Below are 22593 nucleotides of genomic sequence, written 5' to 3'. Positions count from 1 at the left end.
ATGCCAAACCCATATTCTTGCTATTTCCCTTGCAACAACCAAAAGGTCCTTAATGTTTAAATCCACTGCTACCGTACATTTTTCTCAACCTCCATGGGTTGTCGGCACAGTCGATTCGGACGATAAAATGGCGAACAACAATAATTTTACTGTTTATACACGTAATTGTTTATTAGGGCGAGCTCTGGACGCCGGCGCACTTTGTCGGTCGATACGTCAATATGATTTTATTACGCGCGATTCGCTGCGCCCGCGCCTATGTGTACGCACCTTTATGATTTGCGATTCGAATGCAACACTTGACCTAACTTGACTGTTTGAGAGTTCTACTTTTTTTCAGTCATTGTTTCTGTTCAGTAGCTTAAAATGTCTCCAATACTCAAATTAAATCTTGCATATTTTTATTTTTTTGCAGCAGAACATGTTTTATCCAATCCAGTGACTATAGTTAAAGATCATACATAACATAACATTAAATCTAATTACGCATTAACAGCCCAATCAGAAGAAACCGCTCTCAATAACCAGCCACAAACAAACAACACAGCAAATGATGTTCTTCCTAAGGACCCAACAAAGGCAAAGTCAAAACATGGGTCCTTTGATCAGAGTCCAATTAAACGTGTTCTAGGAAATCACTTAATGAGTTGCAAGTAAACAGCTGTGGCCCGTTGCCATTACATGATGCACTTTACGTCAGTAGACTAAGTAGAATAGCAGGTGCTGGGTATCACTGGTCCTTATGGATTCTGGTCTTTGAGGCAAGATTAAAGTAAATTCGAAATGTTTCGTTGTCAAATAAAGTCTCTTTAGAATTGGTTGAGTTATGTTAATAAGATTCTTATTTGCTGTCTCCGTTTTGGTGTCTAGAGATTCTGTTTGTAATGATTTTGGTTACTAAACTTAGGTATTATTGCAAGAGCAATCATATTGGTGTGTTTATGTTTGTTGTCAAGTCTGAGTGCCTACATCATTGAAATAATTTACAATAAGTAACTAATCATTAAGGATTGGTTTAGATTATTTCATTAAATCTTTCAGGCAGCACTGAAACCTTAAACCTCCCATATAAAATAAAAAGCACAATAAAGCGCAATCAATCGCTCGAACACGCTTCAAGCGCTGACCGGTAGCGCACACGTCATCCGTATAGGAGTGCGCTTGATTTGTTTAGACAGCGGCGATCACAAAGCGCGCCCGATCAGCCTGTAACGTTTCCTCTTTACGACCTCCCCAACTGTGGAACACTTTGTATAGTTATCCATTGTTTTATCAATTTCAATAATTTATCACTTGCGTCGAAAACGGAACGCGTCCGTCGCCACTTCTTACAACGTGTGATTCTTGATGTTCAGAAGTAAACAAGCAACTGTTACGATTGCTGATGGGATTTTTATGACGGTGGTTGTGATCCGTTGGGCAAGATTTTGTCATGGCATTTGTAGCGGGTTTCAGTGCAGTGTTGTTATTGATTTATTATTGACTGGCTGGATGTTGGGGGTGTTCGCGAATAAGTCACTTTAGTAACGCATTCTTCAGATACACTGATTCTTACAAGAGATATTTTTTCTTCTAACTTGAAACACACTTCGATTCTTATAGCAATATTTTCAAAAGCAAGCAAGACTACCTTTGCTCGGAACCCTATTGCAATAATAATGCAAATTAGACATAATGAGAGACAATAGGGTACAAAAACCGACTATAAATAAAATTCCTGTAATTCATAATACCAGTATGTTGACAAAATGGTGTTAGGAATTGGCGACGGGCGCGCCACCTAGGGTGCGGGGCTGTAAACTCCGGTCATTAATGGGCTTTTTATAGACGTTTTAAACACTAATTAAGTAACTCCCTTGTAGTACGTAGGTTATAGCTGATGTATCGTCAAGATATGCTTGTGGGGTACATTTTTTTGTATTATATACGGACTATCAGATACAAATGGAACAAAAAAATTGTACATTTCTTCGTGCCGTAAAGTGAATTAGTGCTGCGAAGTATCCATATTAAAAACGGGAACTGAGCCTATTTTTGAAAAGTGCAGGAGTCATTTTAAAACTAGGCAACTTCTTAGATCAAATCATATGCAGGGGCTTCCCAATAATTCTCACTTCGTGTATTAAATGCGTCTTATAGAGTACCTTTAATAAGTCCTATTGCATTTTAATTCTTTATCAGACAAATACAACCTACTAGAAGCTTCTAGCAGTTTACAATGCGTAAGTAGGGCTGTAATGCGTCGGCCGTTATCTGTTGAAAACCATTTAACCCTCTTCTAAGAAGTCTTTACAACTTATGTGGGAAGATAAGACGTTGATTGATACTACGTTTAGTTTCATCACGTGAAATAATAAAATATATACAAATGATGCTTATGTAACATAAAAAAATCAGGACAATAAAAGCCAAAATAGAAAACCATTTTATAATGCTGAGTCATCATCCTCCGAGCCTTTTTCCCAAACTATGTTGGGGTCGGCTTCCAGTCTAACCGGATGTAGCTGAGTACCAGTGCTTTACAAGGAGCGACTGCCCTGCCTGACCTCCTCAACCCAGTTACCTAGGCAACCCAATACCCCTTGGTTAGACTGGTGTCAGACTTACTGGCTTCTGACTACCCGTAACGACTGCCAAGGATGTTCAATGACAGCCGGGACCTACAGTTTAACGTGCCATCCGAAACACAGTCATCGGTGTCTAAGATATACTTAGAAAGTACATACAAACTTAGAAAAGTTGCATTGGTACTTGCCTGACCTGGAATCGAACCCGCGCCCTCATACTCGAGAGGTTGGTTCTTTGCCCACTAGGCCACCACGACTACCCACTAGGCCACCACGACTACCCACTAGGCCACCACGACTACTAATGCTGAGTACAATCCATTTTAAACATAAGGTTTTAAAACGATCGAAACGAAAATAAAACTCTTACATCGATATTAATTTTCATAGCACTCAAAAGTTGTAAAACTATTCTCTAAATACCTTTAATCTTACTGATGTAAAATCTGTAAAACCGCTTGTGTTTGCGCTTTCAGTAAACATTGACAGTGAAATTATTGAATTAATAGCTGTTACCCAGACTCTAGTTTCAATTGCGGAAGCTGTTTAGACAATACTATTGTTTGTTTAGGAATTCAATATGGAATTACCATTGACATCTTTCCTGGCTATAACCATTTCATTGTATTTTATATTTAAGCGATATTTTCTTACTTCACTTTGATTTGTTTCAAGTTATGGATTGGCTTTTACACCATCTTCTTTATTTATACTTGTAAGGAATCAGGTTTATGATTTTCTTTCACATTCATAATAAAATTGACCGCTACGATTATCTGTAGTTCTAATTTGATGTTCAATTTTGCACTTACAACTCATTAATCCTTAATGACCATTGATCACGTTATAGTGTAAACCTCACCCAAATATTGAGCTATCATGAACTTAATTACTTCACGAGGGGAGATCGGGGCAATTCGGAACAATTGACTATCATGTGTTAATTAAAATGGCTCGACGATAAATCTTCGCCCCGTGCGAATCGACGAGTGTTGCAAAATTACAAGGGATGATACTGGAACTATCTGAGGGTGACTGAAAATCTATTGTAATTGTGTGGCAATTATTGCAACTAATTTTGCCCCATGCTTTAGAAGTGGCTATATTGCCATTGCTGTCACGGTAATTCCACCATTAATCGTTTCCTTCGTTAAGAAAAAAATATTCATAAAGATTCCATTTTGTAACAATATGTTATCTCCAAACTCTAATTACACGTTCCGGATTGGTGAACTGATAAAGAAATTACTTGCCGATGGCTTAGTCCGCACCCACCTAATACAATAATATCAGCTATAAGAATGTTAATTACATAAGTATTTTTCGAGTAGATAACTTTTTAACTTAAAATGTGGGTTTGCTTTTAATGAATTTTTGATGTTTTATTTATATCTATCCCGCGTCTCGTCGGGTTGACGCTAAAGTTAGGCCAGACACGCACGGGTCACTAGACGCATGTCAGAGGTCGATTGTGAACGAAGATTTATTTTAGATGATTACTCGACTGTAATACGTGTTACCAGGTAATCTATAAATTTTAAGTACAAGAGATTAAAGAAGTGTAAATAGAAAAGAAGTAGGCCTAATTCACGCATCTAAATTTAAAGAAATCGTGACTCATTAGCAACAATTCACACAATACAAAAATACCTTGTATTTAAAGTCGAACATTTGTTTGTGATTAGGTTGGAATTTTTCGCATCCATTTCATTGTAATTGCTTTGTACTAAATCTTTATTGTGGATCTTTCATCTCACCCACATGGTGAATAAAAACTATTGGTGTCCGTCTGGCCTATTGTTTCACGATTTCACAGAATATTTCGGAGAAACGTGCTCAATAATGCCCCGTATCTATTCACTTCCTTTCCGATAGTAAAAATTCTTCGCCCGCCTATTGTTTGTGGGCACAAAAATAATATTTTAATCGTTATTTAAACTTTTTTCGTGAATTACCCAGCCGACCCATGCTATTGTAATTTTTATGTTAGTTAGATATTATTATGTTAAGGATAGTGAGTTTGGTGATAGTGAATCGTATCGCAGGCATTCAGTTGTAAATTTTATTAGTATTGTTAATGTTTTATACTGGTTGGATACAGGTAAAGAAAGCTTCTAGAATTAACCGAAGCTTTCGATGAGAATCATTAGAGTAAATACTGGAATATTGAAAACTCATATAGGTACATATTTTTTGCTTTGGGCGTGACTTGGTAAAATAAGTATTAAATATTTTTTAAGACCAAACAACTACAAAAAAATATGTCAAAATAAAAACTGCGCTGCAACTTTGATCAGTTTCAGTCAATCTTTCTAAATATATAGGTTAACTTAAGGAAAAGCCAAGCCCTTAGCTCAAAGGTTGTGCTTCCCGATCCCATAACACCATAAGGGATGAGTTGACGGCGTTGATGACGTCATTGGGATTTTTTCGGCGCATATTCAGTGGATTCCCGAAATAACGGCACCAGTCGGCCATTCCAAAGGGAGTTATTGGAACTGTGGTCATTTACGGAAACTTGCACTTTTTAGACACATCTTTTTTGTAGTTCGAGTTATACAATTGATTGTGTAATGTAGAGTGAGTGATTTGAATATTATAAATAGAGTTGTTATAAGCCGGTAGAAGTCAAAGAAAATGTTTTTAAGATCCACAAATTATGATGAACTTTCTAGATAACTTTTCAAATTGTCAATTTCTTTAGGAAACATTTCAATGCCTTGTTTAACACAAAATAACAGAGTTTTACTTGCTTGGGACCGTAACAATGAATAGTTAACCCGTTGAATGGCTCAATGGACCTGTCACAACACTAACCCTGCCAAATCCACCCGTATCAATTCAAGTGCCCGTATGACCAGATTCGCCCACTTTACCCCATTTATAAAGATATCAATAACAAGATAAACTCGCCCCATGCAATACTATGACATTTCAATTGTAGGAATTTAATTGATTATTTGTGAACCGACGATATTATTTTGGACCCCTTATTGTTGGCGATTATACAATTTTCTGAGGGTGTGTTATTCGCTAGCAGGTTTTGGGCAATTATTTGATATGTAGGTAATATTGTGTGGAACTATTTTCTTGACGATTTTAGTAGCAGTAGTTTACCTATATCTGTTGACATGAAAATAGAAGAGTTGCAGTGTAACTCGATGCATGAATTATTCGTTCATTCCGCGTCTCATTCGTTCGTTTACGCTGTTAATGCGTGTTCGTGTGTCGTTCACTGTGGTGTTTATTGCTTTTCAATAGGTATAACCGATGGTAAATTATGATTCTGTTAACCCAAATGTTGTTTGAAAGCATAAATACATATCTAAGAATCTCTTTGTACTTTTATGTGTTGTTTTGCTCACAATTCACGCACTAATTTAAAACAGTATCTTTCAATCGTCAATGTTGTATTATAAAACAAGACAAATTCTCAGAATAGCCTTGCGCATTGTATCCACGCGTTTGCTATTTATAATTACAACTTAAAAAATCTCGTTCTGAAAAAGCTTATTTATCTTGCAGTTGTATGTAGAAATGGTGTTTTAGTCCTTTGGAATAGAGCTCATAATCGTTTGAATGAATGGATGTTGTTTCGGCTTAGTAAGCAGGTAGGAATTTAAAATTTCGTAGCGATCTCGTCGCGACAACCCCTGCCGCCGATGTCGATGGGGTGGAGCGGAGCCGTCTCGCAGCTCGCGCCGTCTCGCTCGCTCCTCGCCGCTGCGGTTATCTCTGTCTCGCCTATTATTGTCATATCAAGATTCGAACATTGCATTTTGTTTCCAATTTTCAATTTAGTTTATATCGGATGTTGGCAAGAGCAAGACGTCTGGCGTGCCGCCATACTTCACTGTGCACGTGTTTATGTCGCGCGCTCGACTTATTACATATTTGAATTATTAGTTCGCGGTAAATAATTGAGTTCCTATTGTTGTTCGGAGTGAGTTATTGGACTTTGATAGTAGTACTGTTAAATGGAATTCATGGATTTCTTCAACACATTCATGGAGGATCATCATCATCATCATCAGAACTCGCACAGCGAGCCTCCGAAGATGCCGAATTTCTTCGAGGTTGATAAGAAAAAGGTGGGCTGATTGATTACTTATTAATTTAATTAATTGCATTTTTTTAAGATCTTTCGATTGTTTTCAGTTTTATTTTCAGGAAAAATTCTTTGAAATGTCAGTGACATGTCAGTTAAAGATTAATGATCTTTTTTTGATATTTTTAACTTAGTTATAATTATAACTATTTGAAGAACGGGGTTATTAATTTATGCGATTCTTCTGTATGAAAAAATGCTATTTGATATTTTTCCTGCTTTCATTATCAAGTCACTAATTTTATATCATTTAGATACCAATGTGTACTCAGCTCGGCGGTATTGAATTTATTTGATTCTAATGCTTTTGTTTATCCAAATAATTGGGCTCTAACGACCCTTAAATGATTTCCAAAGTTAATTAAGGACTGATTGAAACCATCCAAAATAATTACTTATGTATGTTTATTTGATTAAATCAATTATTTACAGCTAAACTAATTTGTAATTAGTTAGTAACATTGCAATATATTTCTAACAATGTAGGGTATCTATATAAATATGTAGTTCTACTATGTTGACTCACATTCATAGTGTTGCCAACATTGTTGCTCAGATTGCAATAATAATTTTGCAGTTTTATATTAGCACATAAAATTATAATTTGAATTCTCATTTTAATAATTCGAAGTTCGAACACAAAATGAGCTAACGAACGGGCTTCAATGGCGGACTTAAACAATATAAAATAAATTAGTAATAAAATAGAGGAATGAAGCGTAAAAGATTTATACGAATATTAAATCGCTTAATAAAAACTGGCGATCTGTTTAAAGGGACCTTTTTATGTGGAAGTTAATTATAGTTTTATAATATAAAACGATGCCGAATTAATATCGAGAATCGAGAAGCGGACCGATTAAAAAATGGATTCGATATAAATTAATTTTATTTATGAGGTCTTTAATAGGCGTTTGATAATTGTGACATTTTGAATTAAAGTTATTGTGGATGTAGCTACGTATAAGTATGTGTAGCTTTTGTTATTTGTTTCTGAAACATAAGGATTAGGTATATTGGTAGGTCCAACATTGTTTTGGCTGGGTGGTCCTGAAGGTAAAAATAGGCGATCCTAGTTACGCTGAAGGGTAACCAATTGGCCACTAATAGGGTTAGAAAATAAGTGTTTACTAAGTTAGTACCTATATACTGAAAATGACTCAGACAAGCTTTATCAGGTTGAGGAAAATGTATATATTTTTAAATAGGTAATGCGTTACCTAGTTTAGGTACGCAGAACTCGGGAAAAACAAGATAGTGAGATTTCCCGATACGTAAACATTTGAAAGAAAAATGGATTTCATTCATTTATAATATCGCTTCTTTACTCTTACTTACTTTTTGTTAGTGATTATATTTTTTGTATTAATGTTAATTTAATTAAGATCGCATACAACCTTATTTTCAATTTATGATTTAAATAGATACCCAACATGGTTTTTTTCCCGATTGGGATGTCAGGGGTGGTCAAACTCTCGCCCGTTTACATTTATGACTCAGCTCAATTTTATCACCGGATAATGCGTGAAACGTATCATTTTATAACGACTGTACATCTTAATGATCGGATTAGAACCCTTCTTTATCCCCATTGATTTATTTCTACATATCACTTAAAACTTAAAATTTTATTGGTCTAACTTTAAATGTTACATTTTTGAGTAATGGCGTCATGAAGGAAGATTATCTGTAAGTACCAAGTTATAGAAGTAGTTATAATTGTAGACTAGTAACAAAAGTATTGCAAATACGCCTGGAGCCGGGTGTCATTTGTATTTATACGTACAGCCAGCGATTGTTGGGCTTGGTAAGAAATTAGCATGTCGTCGCCGAGTGCGCTGTGGTCATCCCCTCGCCCCGCGCGTGTTACAACTATGTGTTGTGTGTTAAACACGCGAGGGTGTGTTGAGTACGCACACAGCCGCCCGAGAGCGTTGACCGAGCGTTTGTTCCACCTGCAAATAAACTGGACTCCATTCGCGGGACCAATAAATGCATGTTTCCATGTACCAACCATGTATTCATTAAGCACCTTATACGGTGAAAATCTTTGCTTTGTGAACACTTTAACATGCAATCTTTATGTCTATGTGTTAATGTTGTACATACAAACACCGTAGAGAATTTAACACGTTTTATTATTTAGGCACAGCGTTTGAATAATTTGTTTAAATAGAAATCATTGTGAGTTATCGTTGGGACTTGTAATTTTAGTTGCCGTTTGTTTTTATGTGGGTAGGTGGAAACGGAATGTCGTGTTTCACGAAATCAATTTAAGGATTTCCAATACCACAGTTAGGAATCTCCTTATCAAAATAGCTGTCACTCATTGAAAAAAATCCTAATTCATATAATCTGTAGGTTATTAGGTTACCCAATCAAACAATAATAAAAATAAATTGACAGTCGATTGCTTCGAAATTAGGCAGAATTTTTTTGATTTTTATTCACAATTAATTTTCCCAAAATTATTTCAAACAAAATTAAAAACAATAATTACTCCAAGCTCCTTGTGTGCAAATGACACTACAGGCCGGGCCTTACACAACACACAACTGAATGGATGCGCACGCGCAAGTGTGCGTCTTGCTAATGCCTTCGACACGCGCTGCTCGACGTTTAGCGTGTTTCCCTATGAAGTGAAAACACCACGGAAAATGTTGGAAAAATAACTAACTTTTCTGTACAGAACTCAGAATAAACAAGCCGTTGTTATACGTATTCAAATATTTTCAATATGGCCGACTGAAGAAATATATTTGTATATTTAATCTTTATTCCCATTGCTATAAGTTGTTGAGTATTGGAGCTAAACTAAGGCTTAAAATCTCAAAACCCTACTGAAGATAGCTAATGAAACCTACTTTTATATGTATAACATCATATCTATGAATAAACGCTGTAAAAAAAGGTACAAGCAAAGAGGTACATTAAAGTTTCAAAGCGTAAGTACCTACCCAATTGTTTTTCGATCCTCATCCCAATTCGTCATAACCAACCAATGATTGACGTAAACTACTTTTAAAATCTTTATAAAAATGTAAAGTAATTATCTATTGTAATGTGGCTCTGAAAGTTAGAATAAGAGCCAAATAAAAGAGTTAAATATAGACGAAGGAAACTATTCAAACCGCCAAGAAATCTTTCATCGCGGACAGGTAAAGAATTGGGATAAAAAAACTGTTATTTACTTGGAAACTAGTGCTTTCCTACTAATGTTGGGTATAATTGCGAAAGTTTGTGAGGATGTATTTATGTATGTATGCGAATATATGTTAATGTTTCTTAGGTTTGTAGATTTTGACGAAACTTACCAGTAAAAAAATTCTATCACAAATATTTATATTAATTGAAAAAAATAAAAATAAACTTATATATATACTTAAAACTAATGCAGCTGTAAAATAGCTTATTTATATCAAATATAATGTTATCTATATGTCCATAATGGATACAATTTCATTTTAAAGCTTATTAAAAGTATGAAACCATAAATAGTTTAATTAATACAGAAAACGTTGTCGCTAGTCGCCTGATAATTTCTAAGGCTTAGAGATTTTTAGTAGTTGAAATAAATAATACCTAATACAAAATGAGAAAAATAGTTTACCAATTCGGCATTTATTTAGCTACTCTTTAGAGGGTTTTAACTTCTTATAATGGCTAACACTAAGTTTAAATCGTCAATTTATCGGTCAAACTGATCTGAAAGAGTTTCCCATACGTTTTCTATTTCGTCACATTTTCACGAGTTCTTTCAATTTATTTTCGTAATAAATCCTGTTAGTGTGAAAAGAGTCGAAGCGACAATCTTTTAATGATTAGTTTTTGCAATGAATTGCTATTTCATGATTTAGTTGAGTTTTTCTTGCATTTGCCAAAAAAATCAATACTTTTATTTTTTTTATGTGGTTAAATCTTTTCGATTTGTTACTTAAAACATTAAGGTTCTCTGATAAGTCTATTACCTATATCAATTCTCTCATTCACATTCCCAAAAATATAAAAATAACCTAGATTTTATAACCAAGAGCCACTAACACTGGACATTACTACTCCATCAATACCAGTTTGCACTGGAGCGATCCGGCTAAAACCGGCGACAACCGGCTTAATCCCCAATGGATAATTGCGGCGAGCAATAGAAGGCTTTGCGGCGGATTAATTTTCCCCGCCCTAGTTCTGCCGCCCGCCCTACTGCTGTCGTATTATTTCATATCGATTCGTTTGTGTTTATTGGTTTTTGTTTTGAGAGTAGAAAGATATTAAGATTATGGTGGTTTGTGAAAGGGTTTTAATGTAGGTAATATCAGTGACATTAACTTAGGTTTAAATAACGGTCAAGTGTATTTATACAAGTATGTTTTAGCCGACTTCTCAAAATAGGGAGGGGTTCTCAAGATGTCGGATTCATTTTTTTTCGTTTTTGTAATATTAACCACTATTAGCAAAAAAATACGGATATCCTCTGTATCTACATTGATCACTAACTATTTAAGCTACCAACATAAATTCAAAACTTAAAAATATAACCATCAAAAAAATAATCATCACGCCACAAATTATTGGCCACAAAATGATCTAATTTAGCACAGTTGGGAAAGTAATTCACACCCTCTACACGGTCGGATGAGCAGAAACATATTTATTTACAATCGGCTTCTCCCCTATCATACGGCGATACGGAACCCCAAAATGTTCATCTAATTGGAGATCAAAGAGAGGCGTGTAATCGTCTATACCGAGTGTATACTCTATCGCTGGGTACAATGATGTTGGAGATTTGGAAGTGGCTAGATTCGTGTGGTTTTGTACTTGACAATTCAAGCTACTCAGGGTACTTGTCGAAACATATGCCCTAGTTGCTAGGGCTATTAACGGCAGTAAGCCAAAAGTTTTAACAAGTGCATTTTAATAGGGCCTAATCTGTAAAGTATCTGAAAAAAATTGTATAAGTCTGTTTTGTTGGGGTGCTTTAAACCCAATTTTTGGCACGATATTTAAGCCAGATGCAGGATTTATTAACCACCTTAAAAATACAAAATCCTTTTTGATTGAAGTTATAGAAGAGAAGTTATAGTTAGAAGAAGATAGAAGCCTATTTCACTAACAAATCCCAAAGTCATTATAAATAAAACATATAGGTACGCTCGTCCTTAACACGCACACCACTAGCCACATCCAGTGAACACGCCTCCTCGTCCACATGCGTTGATGACCACGCGGCTATTGTTTTCGTGAATAACGCGATTACTTGCCCGGAATAATTCCAGAGGGCGCCACGGCTGGACATAAGCTGCCCAGTTGCCCACTATTATGTAGTTTCATGTACAAGGAGTATATAATGTGGAAGTCTTCCGACTGTTATTAATTGTTTGGAGAACTTAATTTGTGTCTATGAGTCGGTGGGCTGGAATCTTTGGGAACTGTTTTGAAACTAAACTTAGAATTTGTGTTCCATGTAGTAGTTATTTTTTTATAACCAGATAGAGATATTAGTTTTTTTTTCTGCAAGGGGCTGAAAAATTGTCTTTAAGTGGTTTCAATCTGCCACAACATTAAACAGGATCACATTATCCAGATGAATTTAAAATGAAAGATAACACTTATAATACGTATCAAATCAATCAATGAAACCCAATCTAAATCAGAACAGACGAAATCATTACACCAAATGGTAACACCTATCATCCCTCTCACGAATTGTTCTATCCCAACCATTAATTCAAATCAACATCAAACAAGTATAAATTAATCTAATTGTTAGAAGAAATGTTCTGTAATTACATATGTACGATGTTACCTATCAATCTGGTAAAGTGAACCTTTCAAATGAGCAGTAATTTATGAGTAAACACGCACTATGGGAATCACTTAGCACTTTCATACTGGCTATCAAACGCACCGATTGGACGCACCCATTCATAACAGAACCAAGAATATTAAGTTCTTAGTTCCTCTTGTAGTTTCACGAGAAATCACCCTTTGGACACCAGATTTTGTTTGAATGGGTCGTGTGTAGGGCTTTCAAATACCGGATTTTTTAAATTCCGGTATCAATACCGGTATTAGAAATTTCAATACCGTGATCACGTGATCACGGTATTGTCGGTCATGCAAATATTGCAATACTCCAGATATTAAAAGTTGTCGCTCCTTCATGCGTTTTCGAAGTGCTTTTGCAAGATTTTGGCTTAAGTCATTAGCTTGACCATATCTAACTTCGTCAACATAAATTTTAGCGCAATATCCGCTTTTAGTAAATTGGCATCCCGTATAGTACAGTACTAATAAAGTTACTTTGACTACAGAAAGGCTGTTGTAAATTTTTTTTTATATTGTCAAATCGAATTCGTCTAATTCGAAATCGGAGTTTAATTTTAGATCGATTACAACTTTTAAAACACAATCCTTTAGTTTCAAAAAGCGTCCAATCATAGCCCCGACACTATGACTAAAAATGAGATTGACTTCATCATGACGAACAAGAAGCACATAGTCAGAGACGTCTCCGTGATCAATAGGTTTAACACCGGTAGCGATCACCGACTTGTCCGAGGCTCTCTGAATATCAACTTCAAGGCCGAACGTTTCCGTCTGATGAAGGCCAGGCTCCGACCAACACTGCTCCAAACCATGACAGGATCTGAAAAGTTCCAGTCAAATTTGGAGAACCGATTTGCCGCCGTGGAAACCAGAACCACGAATATGTGGTTCGACATGTTCGACGTGGGGTGGACATGTGGTTCGGATCCTCAGGGAGGAAGGTTCGAGATTCTGTAACATGCAGCGTCAGGGATTATGAAGAAACGACGTGAAAACCCGCCTCGTCAGCTAAGCGGGCTCTAAACCAAGAGATCAACAAGCACGTACGATGCGACCTCCGGTGCTCCAATACTCTTGACTTTGAAAGAGCAATTGAGCTGAATCGGGGGTCAAAGGTATTCGTACAATCTCTTGGAAGAAGCCACTTGACGAAGCTGACCACAACAAGTGGAGAAGTCATTTCTTCGGTGCCGGCAGTCTTTTCGGAAGTGGAAAACTTCTATGGACGGTTATACGCATCGCATGCATCTCGACCTTATCCCGGAAATGAGGATTCTAGAGCCACATTAACACGCCATTTCACCGAAGACCTGCCAGAAGTCAGCAGTGGCGAAATCGAGATCGCTCTGAGACAGCTCAAAAATGGAAAAGCCCCTGGCGAGGATGGCATTACAACAGAGCTATTAAAACAGGAGGTAAGCCCATACTGGGGGAGCTCCAGAAGCTTTTTAATGCCGTCCTGTTTGAAGGGAGAACTCCAGAGGCGTGGAGTAGGAGTGTTGTCGTCCTGTTCTTCAAAAAGGGAGACAAAACCCTGCTGAAGAACTATCAGCGGGCGGGTATGCTGGGCGGGTTGGCGCTTAATACACAAGTGTGAAGTGTGAGAATAAGATTACGAGTTGGTACATACATCTTACGAGTCGTAGTTATTTATCTTATTTAAAACAACTTCCTGTTACTTATTACAACAAACCACAATAATTAAAATTATAAAAAGATGTAATACCGTAATCACGGTATTGGCTCCTCAATACCGGTATTGAAAAAATACCAAAATATATCCGTGATCACGGTATTACGGGATCCCGTAATACCGGTATTGAAAGCCCTAGTCGTGTGGAAGTTGATTTGACATTCAATTTGAATGTACATTTGTTTGGTGAAGAACTAATCATTAGTTCACGTCTTAATACTTTTCCTTGTTATGTATGCTATAGGAATAAATGTTTTATTTCATGTAAGCTTTTGTTCAGGCACATTGTATGCGTAAGCTCGGAAGCTATGTAGCGGTGGAGTCGCCGAGTCATACCTAATGAGACAATATGCAATTGTGCATTTACAAATACAAAAAAGCTTGCCCGCTGTCATGAAACATTTTGGTTTGGTTTCGTTTTGTAACACTGAACCCGCGAAATAGTGTTTACTTCGCTCGGTGATAAATCATATAAGTACTCATTTAATCACGACATTGCATAAATCTCTTCACATTATTTCTTTCCTTGAGAGGAGAAAAAGTCTTTATAACAATTTTGAATAGTAAAAACCGTTACAACTTGGTTCCATCGGTCATCATTGGTCCGCCATTACGCGAAGCACTTTGATTTCGACACTAGACACAGCTATCAATTGAGGCATTGTTTTTGCGGCCAACGCCCTCACGGCTACTTTGCCGTGTTTTACATATAATGCGTTACTTTATACAAGTCATAAGCGAAAGCGATTTAAAGAAAACCTCAGTTATTATAAAATGACAAGTTATGTAATGATTTTAACACAATTCAACTCTACAGATATTCCTTTACAACTTCTTAATTTTATCGTAAAAGACACAACACAACTCACAAACAGGGAATAGAAAATATATCTTGGAATATTTAACCATCCAATAAAAATCCTACATTGTATTTGCCTAAAACTAATAAATAGACAGTAGTAAGAAAATAAACATTTCGTGATTACACTTGCGATTTCCAAGCACATCTTTCAAACAATAGTTTTCAACTTTCCTTAAAGCAATTACTGTAAAATTGTGCAAGCGAATTGTCCTTAGTGGTAACATTAAGTGGTTCCTCTCTTCTGAACAATGGAGCGGAGATATCGCTTACACTTACAACTTGTTCCACTCGTGTAAGTTTGTTTACCTCATTACAGCTCCGGTTAAAACTGTGCTACGGTACAAAGACGACACCTGCGTCTTCGACAACTCTCTCTCTCTTCATTATTCCATTGATTTCAGCTTTAACTGACTCACTGCAAACAGCCATTCGTAAACGAACATCGAAATGTGTCAATTTCAAAGAACAATTGTCAAATTTTCAGTTAAAAATAACTTCTTCTACTTTATGTTGTCGATTTCATTCAAGAATTTTAGATACTTCTTTGTTTTATTTGACCCCATCGGCGTTATGTAAAATACAACTTTAACTTGAAAATAATGGATGTTAACCAATTTAATGCTTAAGCTTGTGACATCTTCATCAACAGTGAATCTTTTCACAATTTGTATTCACTTCCTCATCAATGCATTTGTAATAAAATGCATGTGTTAGTGTACAATTGTTACTAAAATCGTGAGCTTCTTCAAATGTACATTTTGTTACACTGACTTCAGTTGCAGTTGCAGATTCAGCTGATTCGCTATCTATATTCTTATCTAAATAGTTTTGTGTGGGAAGCCGATTAGATCTTACATGTGTCTCACGATCTGGTAACTGTATTTCATTAATTATTCCGTTGACTTTAGCTGCTATTGGATTATTATCGCTGTAGGAAGTTGGTATATCTTCTTGTGATTTCTAATCGTCTCTTTCGCTATCGTCTACATTTATTTACGGTGGAATTGCTTCTTCCGATAGATTTTCTTCTACATTCTTGTTGTTTCGTTTTCCTTTTGATTATATTTTGTGTGCATGAGTAGTGTTGTGTTCGTTGTTTAAAACTCCTTCAGTGTATTCTGATGTCTTAAGTAAGTAAACAAGTATAAAGTGCGTGACTACGACAATCAACAACAACTTAGTATTTGACACTTATCAATACATTTTAATTTATTACAAACGGAAAACTGCGTCGCTTATAATTATATAGCATTTGAGCGATATGCAAGCGATCACTTGCTTCAATATGGGTCACATTATCTTGGTAATGTGCGCGAATACACGAACAGACATTACCATTTAACTGCTCTTACTGATTGCAATGAAACATTGTCATTGTTTCCTTCGACGCAATGGAAAATCAATTTCCTCAGTAGATACATATGTACCAGTCTATTATGTACACCGTGTTTTGTATTGAACTAGTAATTATACTACTCAGTAATATAATGTTATGATTATTTGTTACAATGTTTTATTAAAAGAAGCGCAGAATATAAGACAAAAGAATAAGACTGTTATTGCAGAAATTAATGGTGGACGTAATGCATATAAGAATACACTTCAAATTGCAGGGTAGAAGAAATAAAAAGATTTGAATGTTGTCTCGTAAGTAGATTTATTTAATAGTTAGACTGAAGATGAAAGAACGCGTTGAAACAATAAATAATACGAAAGCGTAATAAATTCGCGAAATTAACAGCATAATGCATCACGCTATAAATCGTGAACTTAAACGCAATAGCAATCTATTTGTTATTAAACAAAACACGAACAAACGCAGAAACTAGTCTAACACCGACCATATTGTATGCAAAGGGGAATTTATCCAGTAATTTCTCCAGTAAACCATCAAAAGCAATAAGTATAAATCTCTAGCATTACCATAAACGCTGTTACTATTATGTTTAGATACCCACCACGAGTTTATTTATAAACGCATCCTTCTTAAATATTACGCCTTTAAATTATTGCAAGCAATTTGAAATTGTCTCGCGGCGGGCGCAGGCGCACGTTAGCGCACAGACGTTCGTACAACGTCTAAAATGTTATTTAATGTACCCCCATGTGTCGACAAGTGTTCGTGAAAATTGTATATTGAAACTAGCTCTTCAGAATCGCACAGGTAGATATAAATAATACAGATGAACCTTCTATAGAATCTCTATCGATTGAAAAATGTTTTCAGCAATTTGTAGCTCATTACGAAAATACAAACAGACAATTGTGTCTTTTATAACAATGTTGTGATACATAAGGTTGCTTTAACTGAATCAATGATAACTAAAACGGATTTGATACGGATAGTTGACCTGTATTGTGATTTGAAGAAAGTTGCATACATTGTCTGGTACAAACTTGTTTGTTTGACATACCGGTACCTGACTTTCGATGTAGATAAGATAGCTTCTACTTGATAGAGAAGTGCTGTAGATAACATGTAGTGGACTGGTATTCAGCATTTCTTTTTGACAATGCTGACCAATTCATCTATTTGTTACGTCCTAATAACAGGAAATGTGACTCAAAAATGGAATGCATAATCTTCTTAATAAAACATCGTTTGTGGTAGCAGAACTATAACGCACTGCAATACATATAAAAATTAAGCCTTCTGAAAGAATGATTACGACAATGATAAAGATGATTACGACAGCATCAACTCATAAGTTACTTGTAAATTGGCGAAAAATGGATCAAAACGAGCCATATAAAAAGACAGACCTAATAATCTTCAATTACATTTATCACGAAGGCCTAACTTATAAAAATACTTCAATAAATCGCATTGGCACACAATAGTCTATCAGAATGGACTCGCCTACGTCAAATTGAGCGTTTGGAATAAACGTAATGGCGACTACACCTTGTAACATTTACTGAATCAGTGTTGCCCATTTGATTTATGTTATTCGATATATCATGCGTTTGTTCGTCCTTTTTGCAGTATTCAATTTGATTTTATTGTTTTTGAATGACGGTAGGTCTAATTCAATACCTACAATTCTTTATAACTGTCAATTGTAAGATACGCACTAGACATTCAAATCAATGAAGGCGTTTAGTATTTACCTTGCTATTAATAATTTTAGTACTAAAATAGATTACGCACGGATTATGTCAAACAAAACTATATTTCACTAATGAATTATGTATTTTTATACATAAAATATCGATTTAAAATAACCTTGAGTCAAAGGCCGAATCGATAAAATGTGTATAGGATTCTAGTAGTAGGATTGTTGACGACATCGAGTAAACTGCGATGATTGGCGCTTATTGTATTTATTGACGTACATAAGTATCGATCGTAAAGCTGTGGCAACGACTAATAATGTGTGCGATCGAATCGCGTACCGATTGCGATTCAAATCGATTTTTGGTATCGATATCGATGTTAGGTTTTCTGTTGGTTTGTCTATAGATTTAGTTAAATGATTTTTGGAGCCAAGTTCCAGTTTTAAAACTAATTAAGCATTATTTCTGTTGAAGTGATTTATTTGTACAATATTTAATCAACATTGTATCGAGACTTGTACACGTAGGCGCCTTGTGTTTCTTTGTAGTACCACGCAAGAATTTATCGATAGTGTCAATCACTACTATTTATGATCTTCATTGTAATCACAATTTTATTGTTTCAAAACTATTAAATTGCATATTTTATGTTATTTATAACTTTGTCCCATTTTAGTTATAAATGACTACATTAACATACATGTCAATGATTATTTAACACAAATTGTATAACCAGGAAACGTGCGATGTGCGTACGCGGACAAATAATACAAAAAATATACCATTTTTATGTGAGAACATTGACGCTTCATGGAATAATAGACTTCAGAATATGATGAGAAAATAATTCCTTTTTTTTAATCTGTGCGGTTGGTACGGTACAATGATTATGTTTTGAAAATATTTATTTATTTATTCAAGCGGAAGGGGAGACTCGTTAATTGGCACATCACAATAGAGATTACGGAGATTAGCCGGCCAGTTTTGTGATTCAAATATGGCGGCGGTGGGCGACTGTATCCCGGCCCTGTTATGATAATATTCCCGTCATTTCATACAATAATTTGTACGGGAATTGTTCGGGTGGACGTTGTTATACCCTTATAACACTGTCAACGTCTGTTTTGCGATAATTGGAATGCATAATGTAGTGTCTTACCCTATGAGAGTTACGACTGACTTACCATGAAGTTCGGGGTCATTTCTAAGAAACTGTCGATTGCTTTGTCATGGATTTATTTTTGAATTTCTAAAGATTGATTTTCTGTGTAATTTTTTTGAATTAATTTCCTGGTTTCATTTGTATGGAATACCGGTTTTAGTATTTTAATATTGTGAAAGATACATAATGAATTTAGTATTCTGCGGCTAAAACTGTAAATGTATTTACGTTTCGTTAGACACGTGTTACCCAGGTGTTGTTACATTAGTCGTGTCGGTGTCAATAGACGATCATAAGCGTTTGCGCGAGCGAGGGCTTGACTCTTAATAGCGGCAACAGGCGATCGGCTCTCGCATCAATCTTCTCGATCGTCACTGTCGACTCGGACTCGCCCCCCGCGATTAATCACCAGCCAGAACGTTTTCGATTAGCGCCGGATAGCACACACCGAATAAAAAAGCACGTTCCATTTACGAACGATCAACGTACACCATTTGTTTTAGCGTTTAGTCGCGGTCAAATAATGTCCCGCTCTCGAAGGGTTAATAGGAATACGTAATGGTTTTTTTGCAAGAACTATTTTTAATGAGTATACAAAGGTGTTAGGCGGAAACAGGAAGTGTCAAATGGCGTTTCGTTGTCTCTCCACGGCCCAGTTCTTCGTAGCGCTAAGTGCGTCGATGTAATTGCCCGGGCAATGCAAATAGCTTGGTGTTTGATCGCATGTACGCCGGCGCCGACATGTATTCGAGCTATAGGACACTTCTGCTCGCTCGTCAATGTAAACCGGACGAGTTGCGACGGATTGTTTAACGGGATTCCCTTTGTTTGACTATGATGTCAGTATCACGCTTTCGCGTCGTCACGAGGTGTTCTTACGTTAATCGTTTGTCGATATCCCTAAAGCGATCGGATTTTCCTTAAGATGAAACTGAATATTGACACTAGAAATTATAATCGATGAACAACATCCACAGATTAAATGAAACAGCAAACTATGAATCAAAATGTTCCACGGGTGGGCAATTGTAACTTCTGGTGTTAATTTGTTTATTTATAGCGTTGTCACGATTAACGGAAAATTAGACGACAACAGAACTGACAGATCAAAAACATCAATTGATCTATACCGATCACAATATGTTATTATCACCGCTAAAAGTATGACCAATACCTACTTTAGAAACGATAGCTAGACAGACTTCTGACAATAATAAGAAAACAAATGAACATTTATACGAGCTCACTAACACAAACATGTACTTACCCAAAACAAAAGCAGTAGGCACTAATTACAATACAATACCTACTTCGTCGGAACCAATGAACCGAGTCCATACTATCTGGCAGTTACGATACGGCAGTGTTATCAGCATTCAAATTACTGAGTGCAGTCAAATGGCGGATATTGATGTAATTATGGCGGAGACACGCCTTCTGAGGCTTTTAGAATTTCCAGGAGCCTTATCGGACCCCTGGGTGTCCGTGTAATTAAATTTTGAAACGTGTTTGCGAAAGTTGAAGTTTGCTGTAACGATATTGAAAGACATAATATGAGAATATGTATTAGAGTCTTTAAGTTCTTATCATGTGATTTTCCCTGTTTATCTTAGCATCACATATTTCGGGTATACAAGCACAAAGTTTGAGAATTTTGATACAAAATACACCACCAACCCTTCTCCTTACTTTACTTGTCCACGAAACAATTTTCTCACCGTTGCACCTACATTACCCTTTCTTCACACGTCACAAATTTCTTCTATCTACATAAAGAATTAATAGTCCAATTTAATAGTCAGCTGAACACTATCTAACCTATGAGAATGAAATAAGGTGTAATGCAGTTCCGATGTTTTCTGAACATGCGGGTGCACGTGGTTGAATCGCTTGGCTGGGCATCACTTCCTATATTGAATATTAATATGCTCGTATATTCATTACAGCTACTGTTTTATGGAAAACAACGTTTTTCTGAGTCCTTTTAGTTGTACCCGCAAGTTGTGTATGAATTATGTGATTGGGGTTGCATCTTGAGAATTTAACACTACATGAATTACTTGACGGGCGGTCGTTTCGGAACTTATACCTTTTTAGATCGTCATTAATTGCAACTTTCTAGTTACCCAAATTACATTATTTACCCAGCCCATTCTCTATTTTTATCCAAAAACACTCCAAAGATTTACCACTCCCAAGTTCACGATCATCTTCATCAAAATAATGTTCTGTTTCTTTTATTTCCAGTTGTACGAGATCAGCGATGATCCACAAAGGAAGGAATTCCTGGATGACCTGTTCTCCTTCATGCAAAAGCGAGGTAAGTCCATTTCCCACATCATTCATTGTTAAGGCTGTGGCTTGAGGTATAGCGGGAGCGATATTGTGATTTTCGTTAGTAAGTGATATTTTTAAAGTCATCCAATATGTTATAAATACTGTATAAACTGCTCCAATGTCTGTTTGTTTTCTAGTATTTGTGCACGCATTGGCAGATTTAATTCGAGCAGTATAATTATTGTGAGTTTCAGAGTCAGTAGTCTTAGACAATTCAAGTTTCTTATCATCAATTATTTGTTAATTTTGACCGATATCTTTTGTGATTGCTCTAGAACTAGCCTCTGTGTCAAAATCGCTACATCTCTATCCGTAACCTCATCCTCAACTTATTTTGATTAATCCTTTGTAACGATTGATATTCATTGTAATTTATCACTACTCCAAATGCTCCATTCACAATCATCGATCCGAATGATACGAACAAATCCGACGTAGTAAGATATCTGTTCGCCAACAATTAATTCTGAAACAGGGGTCAACCTATTATGGTCTTTAGATACAAATCAGATACAGGGTAATATCAGTCATTGGTTGTATAAACGGTTTTATATTGTGGAGATCGGTGATCGAGTGATAAGATCACGGGTGATGGACGACCGTACGCCGTGATGGTAGAACTATGAGATATTAATGAAGCTTAGTTACAAGATATGAACCACGTCAAATTAATACAGGGAAATTTCAATCAGTGCGTGATTGTGTTTGAGGAAATAGGATTAGATATAGCTGCAATTTTAATTTAAAGCTATGTAGAAAATAAAACTAGAACTCACCTTTTTATGCGCATTAATCTATTGAAATAACAATCAACATTAATTTCCCTAACGACCCTGTAACTGCATAACTACAATAAAAATAATCTTCTAAGAGCATATTGCATTTATTTATTACAGCTCTCAATCATCCATTAAATTTACAGACGTGTAATGTTCAAAACTGTGGGAATTCGCCATACGAGTCTTATCCGTGAAGATAATC

General features: G+C 35.9%; 1 protein-coding gene across 3 annotated transcripts in view; it reads left to right on the top strand.

Moving 5' to 3' along the window:
• LOC110371269 (protein dead ringer) overlaps window positions 1-22593 on the top strand; it is a 109415-nt gene that overhangs the window by 47542 nt on the left and 39280 nt on the right. For all 3 annotated transcript variants that reach the window (XM_021327429.3, XM_049845249.2, XM_049845251.2), the window contains one exon: window positions 21523-21595. In XM_021327429.3, the coding sequence (XP_021183104.3) occupies window positions 21523-21595 (73 nt within the window). The remainder of the gene's footprint in view (window positions 1-21522; window positions 21596-22593) is intronic.

Source organism: Helicoverpa armigera, chromosome 15 (assembly GCF_030705265.1).
Source record: "Helicoverpa armigera isolate CAAS_96S chromosome 15, ASM3070526v1, whole genome shotgun sequence".
NCBI lineage: Eukaryota > Metazoa > Arthropoda > Insecta > Lepidoptera > Noctuidae > Helicoverpa > Helicoverpa armigera.
The sequence above is the reverse complement of the archived record's forward strand: the minus strand, read 5'-3'. Positions and strand labels throughout refer to the sequence as shown.